Source organism: Podarcis bocagei, assembly GCF_964188305.1.
Source record: "Podarcis bocagei genome assembly, chromosome: 6".
In the NCBI taxonomy this organism is placed as follows: Eukaryota; Metazoa; Chordata; class Lepidosauria; order Squamata; family Lacertidae; genus Podarcis; species Podarcis bocagei.
In genome coordinates this window covers 82,345,897-82,361,611 of record NC_138130.1, presented here as the reverse complement: position 1 = coordinate 82,361,611, position 15,715 = coordinate 82,345,897, and the positions used below count along the sequence as shown (strand labels likewise).

The 15,715-nt window shown below is 44.6% G+C and overlaps 2 protein-coding genes across 4 annotated transcripts in view; one reads left to right on the top strand and one right to left on the bottom strand.

The window, feature by feature from the left end:
• Positions 1-10,582, bottom strand: part of USP12 (ubiquitin specific peptidase 12) — a 25,866-nt gene extending 15,284 nt beyond the window's left edge. The window contains exons 1-2 of one of the 2 annotated variants that reach the window (XR_014009075.1): positions 10,432-10,582; positions 6,461-7,264 (exon numbers count right to left, since the gene is read on the bottom strand). Coding sequence is in view for 1 of the 2 variants with exons in the window: in XM_081197946.1 (XP_081054072.1) it covers positions 6,461-6,508 (48 nt within the window). In the remaining variant the exon portion in view is untranslated. Of the gene's footprint in view, positions 1-6,460; positions 7,265-10,431 lie in introns of those variants that run through there. The other variant, XM_081197946.1, reaches the window with a different exon arrangement.
• Positions 10,566-15,715, top strand: RPL21 (ribosomal protein L21). Of its 2 annotated transcripts, none has more exons than XM_081198054.1 (6): positions 10,566-10,588; positions 11,764-11,842; positions 13,299-13,360; positions 14,330-14,442; positions 14,814-14,964; positions 15,587-15,715. In XM_081198054.1, the coding sequence occupies exons 2-6, from the start codon at positions 11,776-11,778 to the stop codon at positions 15,674-15,676; spliced, it is 483 nt and encodes a 160-aa protein (XP_081054180.1). In that variant the 5' UTR covers positions 10,566-10,588; positions 11,764-11,775; the 3' UTR covers positions 15,677-15,715. The 2 variants fall into 2 exon arrangements, with proteins under 2 accessions (XP_081054180.1, XP_081054181.1); XM_081198055.1 differs by lacking the exon at positions 10,566-10,588 and adding an exon at positions 10,621-10,644.

Sequence of the window (15,715 nt, the reverse complement as noted above, 5' to 3'; positions counted from 1 at the left end):
CAAAGTATACAGAAGAAGATCAGTAAAACAGAAAATGTACTATGTCGCGAACATAAAACTATTCAATCTACAATGTGACACCTTGCCTGATGGTACTGTTTAAACCTGTTGCATTCAGCAAGGGATGTCAAGGGATGGTGAATTTAATATGATTGGGTGGTTTGTTTCCCTGGGGTGGTCTGAGTTGCTAGGATACTGACAGAAGAAAAACAAAATGGAAATCTATTACCCAGCTGAGAACCCCCTCTCACAGTAACACTTTGTATTATCTTCTATCTGCTGTAAGCTACTTTGGGAGCCAATTTTTGGTTCAAAGCAGCTTGAAAATATAAAAAACCTATTAGCGTTTGCACAGATAATTGGTTTTTCAACAGTGTGTTCACCATTATACCCCTTTTAAGGTTGCACTTCCCTTGCACACATGGGGAGCTTCCCAGCTTACAAACCTACTTCCTGATTAGTACTAAGCTTAGTTTGTCAACTTCAGACTTAATGGCAATCAATGATTATATCAAGCCATTGAAGTCAGAGGAGAATCTGAGTGCTAGTTTTTACTGCTATCCCACTTAATGTTATTGGAAGATTTGACAGGAAGGTTTCGGGGGGGGGGCGGTATGATTATTCTTTTTTCCTGAGTTTTTACAATTTTAATGGCTGGGTCAGTCCATTTCATACTCTCTCTTTGGTATGCAGCAATGGGCTGTGCTTGATTATGAAGATTAGGTCACCCTTCACCAGGCCGTTGATTCTATCCCTAGGTTTTAGAGATATTTATAGGGGAAATGGTTAGGTTCATTTGGCCTCATTTCCTTTACACTCCTTCTGGCTCTAGGATGGGTTTGTTTTCTCTGATGATGTATCTCAATATTTGACATATTGGCTGCTGTGTTGTGCTTTCTTATCCACTTGTAATTAATTCATTTTGGAAAGGAAGGTTGGATAGGTACATTAAGTAATGAAGAATTCACACTTGATACCCAGCTCTACCTCTCTTTCAAATCAAAACCGGTGAAGGCGGTGAAGGTCCTGTGTGAGTGCCTGGAGGCGGATGGAGGCTGGATGGTGGCTAACAGATTGAGGTTGAATACTGACAAGACAGAAGTACTCTTTTTGAGGGACAGGAGACGGGCGGGTGTGGAGGACTCCCTGGTCCTGAATGGGGTAACTGTGCCGCTGAAGGACCAGGTGCGCAGCCTGGTAGTCATTCTGGACTCACAGCTGTCCATGGAGGTGCAGGTCAATTCTGTGTCCAGGGCAGCTGTTTATCAGCTCCATCTGATATGCAGGCTGAGACCCTACCTGCCCATGGACTGTCTCGCCAGAGTGGTGCATGCTCTAGTTATCTCTCGCTTAGACTACTGCAATGCGCTCACTATGGGGCTACCTTTGAAGGTGACCGGGAAACTACAACTAATCCAGAATGCGGCAGCTAAACTGGTGACTGGGAGCAGCCGCCGAGTCTTGAAAGACCTAAACTGGCTCCCAGTACGTTTCCGAGCACAATTCAAAGTATTGGTGCTGACCTTTAAAGCCCTAAACAGCCTCGGTCCAGTATACCTAAAGGCACATCTCCACCATCGTACTGCCCGGATACTGAGGTCGAGTGCTGAGGGCCTTCTGGCGGTTCCCTCACTGCGAGAAGCCAAGTTACAGGGAACCAGGCAGAGGGACTTCTTAGTAGTGGCACCCGCCCTGTGGAACGCCCTCCCACCAGATGTCAAAGCGATAAACAACTACCTGACATTCAGAAGACATCTTAAGGCAGCCCTGTTTAGGGAAGATTTTAATGTTTAATAGACTATTGTATTTTAATATTCTGTTGGAAGCCACCCAGAGTGGATGGGGAAACCCAGCCAGATGGGAGGGACATAAATATATTATTATTATTATTATTATTATTATTATTATTATTATTATTATTATTATTAGTGGTTGAATTGCTTTCTTCAACACAAGCTGGCAGCATTATTTAATGATATTATGAACACTACCAGATCACATACAAAACCTTTAAAGTTCCATTTTTCGAACCAATCTCAGAAGTCAAAGAACCTTATTGTTCTCATACAAAGATTGAACTATTCTCACAGTGGAGAGCAAGCTTGCATAACCTCTGGTCTAGGTAATCAGATTCAGCACCTTTTCCTACCAGGATGCTTAATCAGCCATACATACTTGCTTAGTATGCCTCTTATTAGCACACAGGGCAAAGGCTAAACTACAGTGTTGTATTAGGAGTGAAGCAGCCCTGCCACAGACCTGATCTAGATCTCCTCACATAGCTCCTCTTAAAAAAAGGGCAAACCACGAAAACCTATGCAAATCTATGCATTTAACATAATATGTAGCTGGGCTTTGAAAAGAAGAATGTCAAGTATCAATTTAAGTGAGGAGAACAGAGTAGAGCTATCTGTCATTGTCCAATGCATTCACTGCAAATCTACTATCCATTGCATTTACCTCACGATGCTCAGCCCAACCAAGGGTTCTCACAGCAGCATACAAAACCAGAAATCTAGAAGCATTTTAATATTCATTATCTAAAACCAGCAACATTTAAAATCACATTTTTAAAACACTTTTGCTATCCACAAGTATTTGTATACCCTTGTGGCAGAACCTGATTTGTTGAATTGCCTTCTCAAAGAGGGCTGTGGGGCACCATCTTTATTCTCTTTTCAGTGCTAGATGAAAACTTTATTTACACTTTTTTTTTCATACTGCATTTTTTTATTGTCACATTACTGTATTTCATCTCTTAAGTTGCAATGTTGCTCTGAAATGCTTTAATAAATATATAGGTAAAGGGAACCCTGACCATTAGGTCCAGTCGCGGACGACTCTGGGGTTGCGGCGCTCATCTCGCTTTATTGGCCAAGGGAGCAGGCATACAGCTTCCAGGTCATGTGGTCAGCATGACTAAGCCACTTCTGGCGAACCAGAGCAGCGCAGGGAAACACCCTTTACCTTCCTGCCAGAGCAGTACCTATTTATCTACTTGCACTTTGACGTGCTTTCGAACTGCTAGGTTGGCAGGAGCAGGGACTGATCAACAGGAGCTCACCCCGTCGCGGGGATTCAAACTGCCGACCTTCTGATCGGCAAGCCCTAGACTCTGTGGTTTAACCCACAGTGCCACCTGCATCCCTATAAATATATAATAGTATATAAAAAGATACGACATTCAGTCTGGAAATCTGCAGCACTATACAGTTGTCAGAAATGTCAACAGGCAGATTCAGGATAGATGCTGTTCCAAAAAAAAAAAAAAAATATGATGGCAGCAAATAATTGTGCCAGAATAATGACTGATAACAGTGAACTACTCACCTGCTACTAACATCCCATAGGGTCAGTATTAGAACTATCCCAATGAATTTTGTGCCAATGCAATTAAATAATTAGACATTTTGATAATGCCTTAATCAGTATTTCATCCTAGTAAAGCATTAAAGAACTGTTGCTCTATACTCCTGTTCTACTAATTTTATTATTGGTTGGTTTTGTAGTTGGAGTTTTATGATTTTAATGACTGTGTGTTTTGTTTTTAATTGTGATTTTTTTGTAACCCACCCAAAGACCATATGCTGAAGGGCAGGCTATAAGTTTAAATAAATAAATGTGCAACTAGTGCCAAGCACTAACTTGCATATCGGAACTCTGAAAACAGATATTGTGACAAAAGATAAGAGACGGAAAATAACTATAAATGTATTGTGGTGATACATCAGTGTGGTTCAAAATTCCATTTTATTAGGTTCACAGCTCTGCTTAGTCCATAAATACTTTACTGCAAGTTTAACTGTTTCTCACATTACGAGCCTTTCATCAGTTCAGCACCCACTGGTAAGTATACATGTTTACGCTGTCCCTCTTCCTTTACTTTCAAAATATTTTTTCCCTTATGTTATGAAAGAATCTCACAAATTCTCATTCCAATGCCTTTTGAGCATTTTTTTTTGTCTTGGAAAGATATGTGCTTGTATCTCCTGATCCACAATCACTAGATACTCAACTTCCATGAGAAAAAAGCAGCAAATGCACATATCATTTGTCTCACGTTTCTTCTTTTCCAGTAAAGACTGAGCATACTATAATGGCATCACATTGTATGTATGGGGGTGGGGCTGAATAAAGCAGTCAAAAGGCATCTATGCCTAATGTATTCTTGTAGAGCCCATCTTGCTAAGGCACATGGGCATCTACTGAGGAATAACAACACAGGAGATTAAAAAGATCCTCCTGCTAATATGTAGGCATGTCAACTACAGGAAGAGGTGATGGCTAAAGACAAAAAAAGAAAAGGAGAGAGATAGGTATGCACAATAAGATAAAGAACAAGGGCTTTGTGGAAAACACCACAAAATATGAAAACTTGGATAAAGGGGAGAAGGAAGTAATTTGAGATTGGGGGAAAGGAAGGATGCACTGTAGTCTTTAAAGCAGAGACTACACCCTACAGGCTACTTTTTTCAGCAGGAGGGCTGCATTGAGGGCTGGCCACCCGTCTGAGATCTACATATCAAGAATGGAAGTTGTCAGAGTGGCATGGTCAATAAATGCATGAGCATGCGCACACACAAACACTTACCATATATACAACAGATGCCCACACAAACACATAGCCAGACATACACACATTCAGGCAGGCAGGCAGACAAGTGGGGGGGGTGTCACAGTATTTTTGCTTCTATTCCATCACTGTGCTGAGGAGCAAAAATTGATTCAGAAGTCTTCTTACTTTGTAAATGTGCCTATTCTCCTTCCCATTGCAAGAAAGTCTTAGGGCTCAGGAAACAGGACCAATTTAACTTTCTTGTTTCCAAAACTCTGAGGCTTTCTTGCCATAAATACCTCACTATAAGAAGGAGATGTGCATTTAAGTTCAGGCAGAAATGCCCACTTTGGGGAACATCCCAAAGCAATATAGTGGGAACATTACAGCGCTTTAGCAGAGTTGTTTTTTTAAAAAATTAGTTGCCAAATTACTCAGGTCCAGGGGAGCCACAACAAAACCCTTGGGAGGACAGGGGCCAGCCTGTTCAAAAGAAAGAAAGAAAGAAAGAAAGAAAGAAAGAAAGAAGTCACTAGCCACTTCAATGCAAACTCCAATACTATGATTTTCACAGACCTTTGGGGCTGAGGCTGATAACTGCTACAAACCAACTGGGCCCAGATAAGGCAACATTTGCAGTCTTCTGCAGAATGGTGACATATCTTTTGGCAAGAGATTTCCTATTTGCTTTGCTCCTACCTTCTAAAAGGCTTCTATGTCAAAAGGGAAATAGTATCAAGTTTCCCCACTCTTAAAGTAAACAGTTAAGGATTTTAAGGTGAGAAAAGTCCAGTCAGCACACTTAACAGATTATGAATAAAAATCCACATGTGCCAAGAAGAATGTCCTCCTTGAGGGGGCTTTTTAATTTACTCAAGCGGCCGTCTGTATTTGAAAGTCTCATTTGCTACTCTCTTTCATAGCTACTTAAATGAGCCACACGTCAAAGTATGCCAGTGTTGACATCAATGTTGTGCCCTCTAAAGCTGATTAACAGCGGTTTTGATCCTGTCCTGCTTTCCCAAGTAATTAAAGCATAAGGAAATGAAACCTATGTGGAAAGCAAGCCTAGGAAGAGGAAGCTGAATATTCAAATGAGGATGGTGAGAGGCAGGACACTCAACCTGCCGGATGAAGCAAGCTCTTAGCCCACAAGAGCTTATGCCACAATGTGTTAGCCTTTTAAAAACACAGGATACCTCGCTTTTGGTGCAACACACCAGTTACCACACCAGAGTGCTTTAATTTGCATGAGGAAAAGCACCCTCCTCGCTTGAAGCTCTATGTTTTTTAAGTTGTATTCATTCAACTTGTTTTTATTATTGCTTGTTAGCCGCCCTGAGCCCGGCCTTGGCTGGGGAGGGCGGGGTATAAATAAAAATTATTATTATTATTATTATTTACTGCCTTCATAGGAGCTACTCATATCCTGCTGTGCCAACACTCCTCTCTATACAGTCCCACCTTGAGGCCCACCTCCAAAATCTTTGCCCGCCCACCCATTTCCACACATTTTTCGTTTTAAGGGGCTCACACGTCCAGCTCACTCATCGTTTCTGACCCGCCTCCAGGTCATGATCCAACAGCCCAACCCGCCGCACGCTTCTGCTTTAAGGTTTGCCCCAAAGCGGCAGCCACCCTAATCCAGGGTGGGCCTCACCCCCGGCAGAAAACGTGCACTCGAGCAGAAATACCCTCCCGCCGCCGCCCCTCCAGGCAGGGAGGTGCACCCGGTGGCCTCCCGTCCCCTCTCGGCACACGCCCTCAGGCCCCTTCGGAGCCCAGCTCGAGGCGCTCCCTCTCCGCTGGGGGACTCCTCACACCGCCGCCGCCATCACCACACAGGGCCGCCGAACATGAGCGGAAGGGGAGATAGCAGCGCCCACCCCTCCGCCCGCTCCTCACCATGGTACAGATGGAGGCGAATTTGGAGACTGTCATTAGGATTTCCATCCGCGCAGCGCCATCTTCCACCCAATCACACGTCGAGGCGAGCCGGGGGAGTTTCCCACCGGAGGAGGAGGGGAAGGGGGAAAAAAAGAAGACCCGGGCGCCGCCCCCAAGCAACGGCTGAGGGAGAGCGGGATGCCTCCGCCCCCCTCCGGCCTCCCCGAGAGCTCCGCCCGCCTGACGAAACGACCCGTAAGCGGTTCCAACCGCCGAGACAGACGACGGTGGGCGAGGGGGGGTGACGGAGGGCACGCGCTGCGTCCGCTCGCCTTGCCCTCGGCACTCAACCAACCGCCCTTCTCCGCGCGCCGCCGCCGCGCAGCCTCTTCCGCCCGCACGAGCCCCGCTGCCCCTACTACGGCTTGCTACCCGGAACCGTAGCGCCGTAGTCTCGCAGGCCCCCAGAGCGCAGCCAATCCGCTTTCCCTGATCAGCGCGAGAGCACGCCAGCTGCCTCTCTGTGGCTCCCCGAGGTCCTAGCGCTAGACGTCGAATAGTTTTTATTTTGGGGTGGTTCCCCCCCCCTCGCTCTTGCTGTTCGTGGTTAATACGCGTCGCTCTCTCATACACGCGCACAGGTGATGCGTTGTGTGTTTTAGGCTCCTGAGAGCACGAAACAAGAGAGGGTAGTAGTAGGTATGTTAAGTGTTTCTGCAGCGGGAGCAACCGTAGCGTAATGAGATAGTTGCAGCCATGCTCCCCACCCCGCTCCAGCTGCCACACCCCTTCTAAGATTATGCAAGCTTCGAAGGTTATACAGTAAGTTTATAATTATACAGTAATAATTAAGGATATATTGCAGCGATTATTGCAGATCCCTGTGGGTTGCCTTTCATCTAGATGTATACCGTTTTATGCGCTCATAACATGGGCAAAGGGTTTGGGAGAGCTCCAATATATTCACTAGGTTGCGTTTTCCGTAATATTCCAGTAAATGCAACACAGTTCTCTTGGAATGGAAACGCCTAGTGTTTTCAGGCTTCCTAAATGCTTGGCTTTGAAGAACACAGTGGCTAAAATGCTCTCTTTTCATGCCAGGTTTGGCGGCTCTAGGACCCCGGAGAGAGGGATGCTGCAGGGACGCTGCTGCAGAAATACCGGTAGTAGCCGCCGACCACCACGACCCTCCCCACGTGCACACTACACCACCTTAAAGACTGGAATTTATTATAGCATAAGCTTTTGGGGGGACACACTCCACTGCATCAGACACATAAAGTCATGATCAGATGCATCTTCAGGCGTCCCATCAGGCTATAGGAGAGGGAAAGAGATGGGACTGCTGTGCTGAAAAAGCATCTCTGTTATGCTCCTTCCTCAAAGGTCACAGCAGTCATTCCATCCAGTTATAGGAGAAGGAGAGAGAAATGGGACTTATCTCCATCAGTGCTGTGCTGCTAAAAGACCAGCAGCTTTCATAACTCCTTGAAATCTTTCCACTGGTCATGCCAATAATTAAATTGCCAAGGAACTGTGCAAAATTGTATGTCCACGTTACCAATAACTGCAATGTGTTCCCACTGCTAGTTTTGGAAGCTACATTCACATGTTCTTAGCCATAAACCATATCAATCCTGTAGTTTCTTCACAAATGCCGGTGTTTGATGCATTTCTCACCTCAAACCAGCTTTAATCCAACTAGAAATCTGGATGCAGAGTAAGTGGGAATGTGAATATATGAGCCAGCTGTTGTGCACGCACAGTTCTAGGGTGGATGTTTACAGTGGTGGAAAACCAAAAAAGTCATGTACACGGAACAAATACATCCCGATCCTCTCTCTGATGTGAACAACACAGCACAAATGCAGCTTGAAATGGCAGCAGGAGTAAATGATCTTATAATCATAGAATCTTAGAGTTGGAAGGGACCCCAAGGGTTAGTCCAACCCCCTGCAATGTGGGAATCTCAGCTAAAGCATCCATGACAAATAGCCATCCAACCTCTTTTTAAAAATCACCAAGGAAGGATACTCCACCACTTCTCATGAGAGTCTTTACCACTGCTGAACAGCTCTGTAATAAAGTTTTTCCGAATGTTTAGTCAGAATTTCCTTTCTTGCAACTTGAAGCCATTGGTTCAAGTCCTACCCTCCAGAGCAGGAGAAAACAAGCATGCTCCCTCATCTATGTGACATACCTTAAGATATATGAAGATGGCTATCATATCCATGTCCTCAGTTTCCTCTTTTCCAGTCTAAACATACCCAGCTCCTTCAATCGCTCTTCATAAAGCTTAGTTTCCAGACCCTTGATCATTTTGGTTGCCCTCCTCTGCACATGTTCCAGCTTGCTAACATCCTTCTTAAATTGTGCCCAGAATTGGACACAGTATTCCAAGTGTGGTCTAAGGCAGAATAGAATGGTACTATTACTTCCCTTGATTTGGACACTACATGCAGCCTAGAATAGCATTAGCTTTTTATTTTTACTGCTGCATCCTGTTCTGTTTGAAGCAACAAATATTAAAAATACCCCAATATTGCTTTTCCCTCCTCCCCCCTAATCCCCTTTCCTTTTGTGCTGTTTTTTGTTAATTGTTTACAGCATTTAAATACCACTCTTTGGTCAAAAGTCTCCCTGAGAGCCTTATAAAAATCAGTTCTAAGATGGTCCCTGCCTTTGGGTTCACATTCTAAAGAGACATGAGGAGGGAGGGAGAAGCAAAAGACAGGCTTAAGCACAAATTGAATTCCTTATGAAACAGTTATTATTGTGACTATCTAGAAGATGAAGAGCTCCTGGTTGTCAGACTGCTCATGCATCTCTCCATAACATGGCCTGATGCAGTTTAATGCCACTGTGTAAGATGGTGGTAGTCAAAATGTTGGTAATACATTTAGCACTTGTCTCCCATCTGATGGGCCTCCAGGGCTCCTTGTATAAATAAAAGGTGCAGAGAATCTTTCCTACCTCATAATATTAGAACTCAGCACCATCCAATGAAGCTGAATAATGGAAGATTCGGGGCAAATAAAAATGTACTTTTTCACACAGTGCATCGTTCAACATTTATCCAACTGACTTATTAGCATTTACTCAGGGACTCTCCAAAGTCTTAAAACATTTGAAATTGGCAGTGCCCAGTATTGCATCTGAGGTATTCCCCATTGCGTGAGGTGTTGACATGTACACATGAAGGCGGGTGGTGTGAACCTGGTTAGGAGAACTGATGCTCAATGGCTGAGCCGATCAGGTGCAAGGAGCAAGCTTAGCTGTTGTCCACAACAGCTCTATAACTTTCTCTTACGTTGCAGATAGGTAGCCGTGTTGGTCTGCCATAGTCAAAATAAAAAAATTCCTTCCAGTAGCACCTTAAAGACCAACTAAGTTAGTTCTTGGTATGAGCTTTCGTGTGCATGCACACTTGGTATCTGAAGAAGTGTGCATGCACACGAAAGCTCATACCAAGAACTAACTTAGTTGGTCTTTAAGGTGCTACTGGAAGGAATTTTTTTATTTTCTCTTACGTGCCATTCATTCTTTCGAAATTAGTGCCGGGAGGATGTTGCACTTGAGATCGCTTACAGTGGGCCAGAAACCTGCCCTCCATCGCAGTTGTTCCTCCGTAAGAAAAATAAAATGTCCAACGCGGCCTATCCGCTGCTTGCAACAACCAGTTATTACATAGATGGTGCTATTCACAGCAGTACATGACTCCATTCAACCGGCTCCCTGGGACCACGTGACGGCAGCCAGCCGCGCGCGCTGCCTAACTCCTGCGTGGGCGGGGTCAGCTCCTAGGCCCCGGGCTCCCTTTTTGCCTAGCAAGGGCCTTCTGGAAAGCGCGTCTACGACAACTGCCTGCCTCCGTTCACAGTACTACGGAAGACAGAGGTATTTATTCCATGCTCGGTTGCTTTCTCCCCAACACCCGTGTCGCTTCCTTTTATATATATAAATATATATATTTATATATATTTATATATATAAAAGTTTCCACGCCAGCACGCGACGTCGCATACACTCCGGCGTTTCTGTGGGACAGCCCTACATCCCGGAGGGCCCCTGCACGCGGGCAGGAAGGAGCGGAGAGCGCAGGAAGCCCCGCCTTCTTTCCTTTCGGCCTCGGACGCCATCTTACAGGTACACGCCGGAGCTCGGCTGCTCCTCTTCCACTCCTGGGGGGTCGCTTCTAGCGGGTCCGTGAGGGGCTTTGGCGCGAAATGGGCCGGTGGCGGGGAAACGGGAGAGGGGGAACTGCGCCGGGCGGCGATTGGAAGTGGGGAGAGCGAGGGAGCGAGAGCCGTTTCGCCGAGGGTGGCCTGGCCTCCGGGAAGGATGGGAAGAGGGGGGAGGCCGGCTAGGTGGGAGAGGGCGGCGGGAGGACTCGGACCCGGGAGCGGCGCTAGTGGGGTGCGCTGGCCTGGGAGGAAATTGCAGCAACGGGTGCGATCCAAGCGCACGTGGAGGTTTGCGATGGAGGTCGCCGCCTCTAGCTTTCTCCTCCTCGCCCAGAAGTGGACTGAGCGCACGCCTTGCATTCAGAAAGCCCCAGGCTCCCGTCCCTGGCTTCTCCAGTTAAGGCAGGACCTCGAGTGGCAGGGCTGGGAGGCCTTCAAAGGTCTAGATGTCACTAAGGTGTATAGTCGCTCCTGGAAACGTATCTTGTTCTTGCAGCCGTTCTCAACCTGTGGGTCCCCAGATGTTGTTGGACTACAACTCTCATCATCCCTGAGCTCTGGCCTTACTAGCTGGGGTGATGGGAGTTGTAGTTCAACATCTGGGGACACACAGGTTGAGAAAGGCTGCTTTATGGAGATCCCCCCCCCCCAAATTTGCCTGCTCTTGAGCGTCAGTGGCTTTTCCAGAGGCTTGGGCATGGAGATCTTTTGTACTGCCTCAACTCCTGTTTTTTTTATATACTGGAGGTAGCAGAGACTGAACCTGTGGCTTAACTATGCATGTGCAAATGAACTTGGAAGTGTTTTGGAGGATATTGTGTGTATTCACACGCAAGCAAAAGTGGGTGTAAATACCTGGGTGTAAAATGCATGTATATGGATTTCAAGATGTTGCACGGGTAATTATTCTGACGAGATATTCAGGCTCGAATGAGACATGATGCTAAACGTGTTTAATGCTAGACAAGGGCTTTTCTGCAGTATTGTAGTGTGAGGGGTATATAATCCCTCCCCCCTGACAATCTTGACATATGCCGCCTCCCCTCGTCGTTATTTGCTTTGGGGGAAAGCTACCATTGTGCATGTTTTAATTTTATTTTCTGTTAATTTTTGATCCAATTGTATTTTCTCTTTCAGTAAACCGTCAAGATGACCAACACCAAGGGGAAGAGGAGGGGGACACGTTACATGTTCTCAAGACCCTTTCGCAAACATGGTAGGGAATATTAGTTCAGCTAGTTTAGTTGGTCAGTGGGTTTGTTGCCTTTAGTTGATCCAGGAATAAGGGTTATTTCAGTAAACTGATGTGACCACCAAGGTCAGGTGAACGTTCACATCCCAGTGTCCATATGTGTCAGGGGTTTAGGTGCAGAGGCACGGGCAAGGGAGGAAACAGAGAGCGAAGGGGAGGAGACAGAGGAAAGGATGAGTGATGACGACGACCCGAGATCTCCCAGTCTTTCCAGTGAATCAGAGGATTCACAGAAAGGAGCACCAGTGGCCAGGGCATGGGGGGAGTCTAGGGAGGCACCCCAGGAAGATAGAGCCAGAGGAGACTCAGGGGGGAGCAGCTGGAAATCGGGACCAGCGTCACCGCCAGGAAGCAGGGAAGAGGAAAGGAGCCAGGGGGGAAGCGCTGGCAGCTCACCACAGGAGGGAGGGCAGGAGTCAGGAGTGGCCACACCTCCATCGGGGAGCGAAGAAACGGTTAAGAGGAAAGTGGAAGGTTGGGCGCGCGCGCCAAGTTCAAATGCAGAGGAAGGCGGCGCAGTGAGCAGCCCCGAAAGGGAACCAGGTCCTAAAGCCCGGCGCAAGGAGGCAGAAGGGTCCGGGTCAGCGTCAGAAGAATCCCGGAAGGAAGAAGCCCCGGGGGGTAGAGGGACCCAGAGGAGGACAGTCAGGAGGAAAAGGTGGAGCAAGGCTAGGATATTAAGTTGGTGCGCACGGGGCGGAGACTCAGACGGAGCCTCGCCGATCTAGCTAGTAGACGTAGAGTTGCAGACAGCAGCGTGAGAATGGAAACTGTAATTCAATAAAGACTTTTACTTAATGACCGCTGGCTAGCGTGATCCTCTGTGAGCTAGGATCTTGAAGCAGCTCTGACAATATGCTATCAGTATCAGCTGAGACTTACGCATCTTTAATTTATTGAAAAATGTCTTTACATATACATTGCTAGAAATCTGTAGATGCAGGCTAGAAAGCTCAGAAAGTAGCACTAATAGAGGGGCTTTGGGAAGAGGAATTGCTTCTATGTGTAGTTTATTTTACTTATATAGCCTGAATGTTGTAAGTCAATTTTAATACTTTTAATACATTTCATAGAGTTGGAAGAGATCCCAAGGGTCAACTAGTCCAACCTCTGCTTAAAATCCTCCAAGGAAGGAGAGTCCACTACCTTCCCAAGGGAGTCCATTGTCAAACAGCTCTTACTGTCAGAATGTACTTTCTGATGTTTAGTTTGAATCTCCTTTCTTGTAACTTGAATCCATTGGTTCAGGTACTATCTTTCAGAGCAAGAGGAAACAAGCTTGCTCCATCCCTCATGTATCAGCCCATTAGTTATTTGAAGATGCCTATAATATACACTCTTAACCACCTCTTTCTCAAGCTAAACATACAAAACTATCTTAAGTAAAAATATGATTGATTATTATTGCATTTTTTCATAGGTGTGGTCCCTCTTGCTACCTACATGCGCATCTATAAGAAGGGTGATATTGTTGACATAAAGGTATTTTTAAATTTAAAAATGCTGCTCTAATGCTAATTCTAATACTGTAGTTCTCTCATTATCCTTCTAAAACAGAATTCAAATTAAATACAATCTAACAGAATAACAAATATTGTTTTGCTTGCCCTGCCCTGAGTATTAAATGCTGGGATTTGAACTATGCTCACATTTGCATTTCATCTTACAATGTAATTTGGAAAATACACAGAGGAGTATTAATTTGCCAGAAGGTTGCCCTCTTCAGTATATCACACTAATGCTGATACAAAACTTTACTTGAAATTTTTATTTCATAACACTCTGGAGCTTGATGATGATTGTCTCTTATGATTGCTTTTGTAATAGCAAAGTGAGCAAATCATTTCACCGGCACTGAAAGCAAACCAGAGGTGTCCAGTTCTTCAGATTTAATTTTATTTGATTAAATATTTTAAGATACCATTAATGTGTAAGGATAATTGTGGCAACCATGCATGTATTGGCAAACCATTCATCAGTTTGGATATGGCTGTTGCATGATCTGATTTCCTGCAACAGGATAAGTGAGCAACTGGAAGACCCGGTACTTCGCTCTAGAATTTTATTTCAAATGGTAAACATTGCTTGATATACAATGCTTTTCCATTCGCAGAGTAGACCAATTGAAATCTAGTCCATTGATTGCAATAGGACTATTCTGAGTATGACTTGCTAGATATTACCCACTGTATAATCCAAAACATAGTAGCTTACGTGATAGTTTAATTATTAGACAGATGCTTAGTCTAGTTAAAGCTTGGGAACCTGACATTGGAGGACTTTGGGACAAATTTATATTTTTAAACATGTTCTTTCTGATATCTGATATTGGAAGCTTTTGGGAAATGTTGCTAATGTTATGATTGCAACTGTTTTAGTTCAATATATATCTTTGACATTTTTTTGTAAGATAAGCTATGGTAATATTTTCTGTCTGTCTTTTATTAACAGGGCATGGGCACAATTCAGAAAGGCATGCCCCACAAATGTTACCATGGCAAGACAGGAAGGGTATACAACATTACCCAGCATGCTGTGGGCATTATTGTGAACAAGAAAGTTAAGTAAGTGCTACTAAAATGGTTTGGAGCTTTAATTGCATTGATGGATTCCTTTCTCCCCATTCACTTTGCCAGTTAGACATTTGTTGTCTCCATTGGCCATTCAGGTGGGGCAGAGACAATATCCTTTTAAAACCCAACCAGTTAATACTTAATTGGTTTGGATCCTGTCAAAGGAAACATATTGAAAAGTTCTTCAAAATCTGAAAGCTTACATGTTCCTACAGCAATCAGAGTTGCCTATGCTCTGAAACCAGCATGGTAACCATGTGTACTGACTTGGGCTCAGCTGTTAGTCCTACTTGTTGTTTTTTTTAAAAAAAAACCCACAGGAAAAGCTGCTAAATCTAACAGTGTTGGTGTTCTGTGTCTAGGGGCAAGATTCTGGCCAAGAGAATTAATGTGCGAATTGAGCATATTAAGCACTCAAAGAGCAGAGACAGCTTCTTGCAGCGTGTGAAAGAAAATGAAAGAAAGAAAAAAGAAGGAAAGGAAAAGGGAATTTGGTTTGAACTAAAACGCCAGGTAATGTATTGAGATGTGAACAAAGTGTATGTACTTTGTCTGCAAACAAAGGGAGGGGGGTTGGCGGAAGTGGTTTGAACATTCTATGTGACTAAGATGTCAGGAAGCAGTTAAGTTTCTGACAAGAAGAATGTCAGGTAATTAATTCCATTAACACATTTTTCAGATTAGAAGGAAGTTTAGTCATAAACACTAGTGGGTTTTTTTCTGCATAAAAAGTATGTTTCAAATGCATTTAGCCTTGGTATTATTTTTATAAAGTTATTTTCAGTGCTAGTAGGTAATCTTCGTGCATATTATGGGGGACGGGGGGAAGAAAGCTGCTGTTGGCTTGTATTAAAAAACTGCTACTGTGTGACTCATCCTATTCTCAAGTGATACAGCAAACTTGCTAGGGGAAAATATATTTAACAAATTATAAAATGATTCATGCATAGAATTATTAGTTGCCATATTGCGAGACGAGGTGCCATGCTTTCTCAAGTCCAAAGTATTGTAGGTTTTTGTGTTCTAGGGACATAGCGCTGCAGTAAAAACAAGGAAAGCCCAACAGATGGCACCTGGACTAAACAATGCTATTGTAACTTAGATTTATGTTTAAATTTCTTTTTCTGCCTTCTAGCCTGCTCCTCCAAGAGAAGCCCACTTTGTGAGAAACAATGGCAAGGAGCCTGAGCTGCTGGAACCAATTCCATATGAGTTTATGGCATAGTGTATGTGAACAAAATAAAATACCATGTTGAGGACCTAA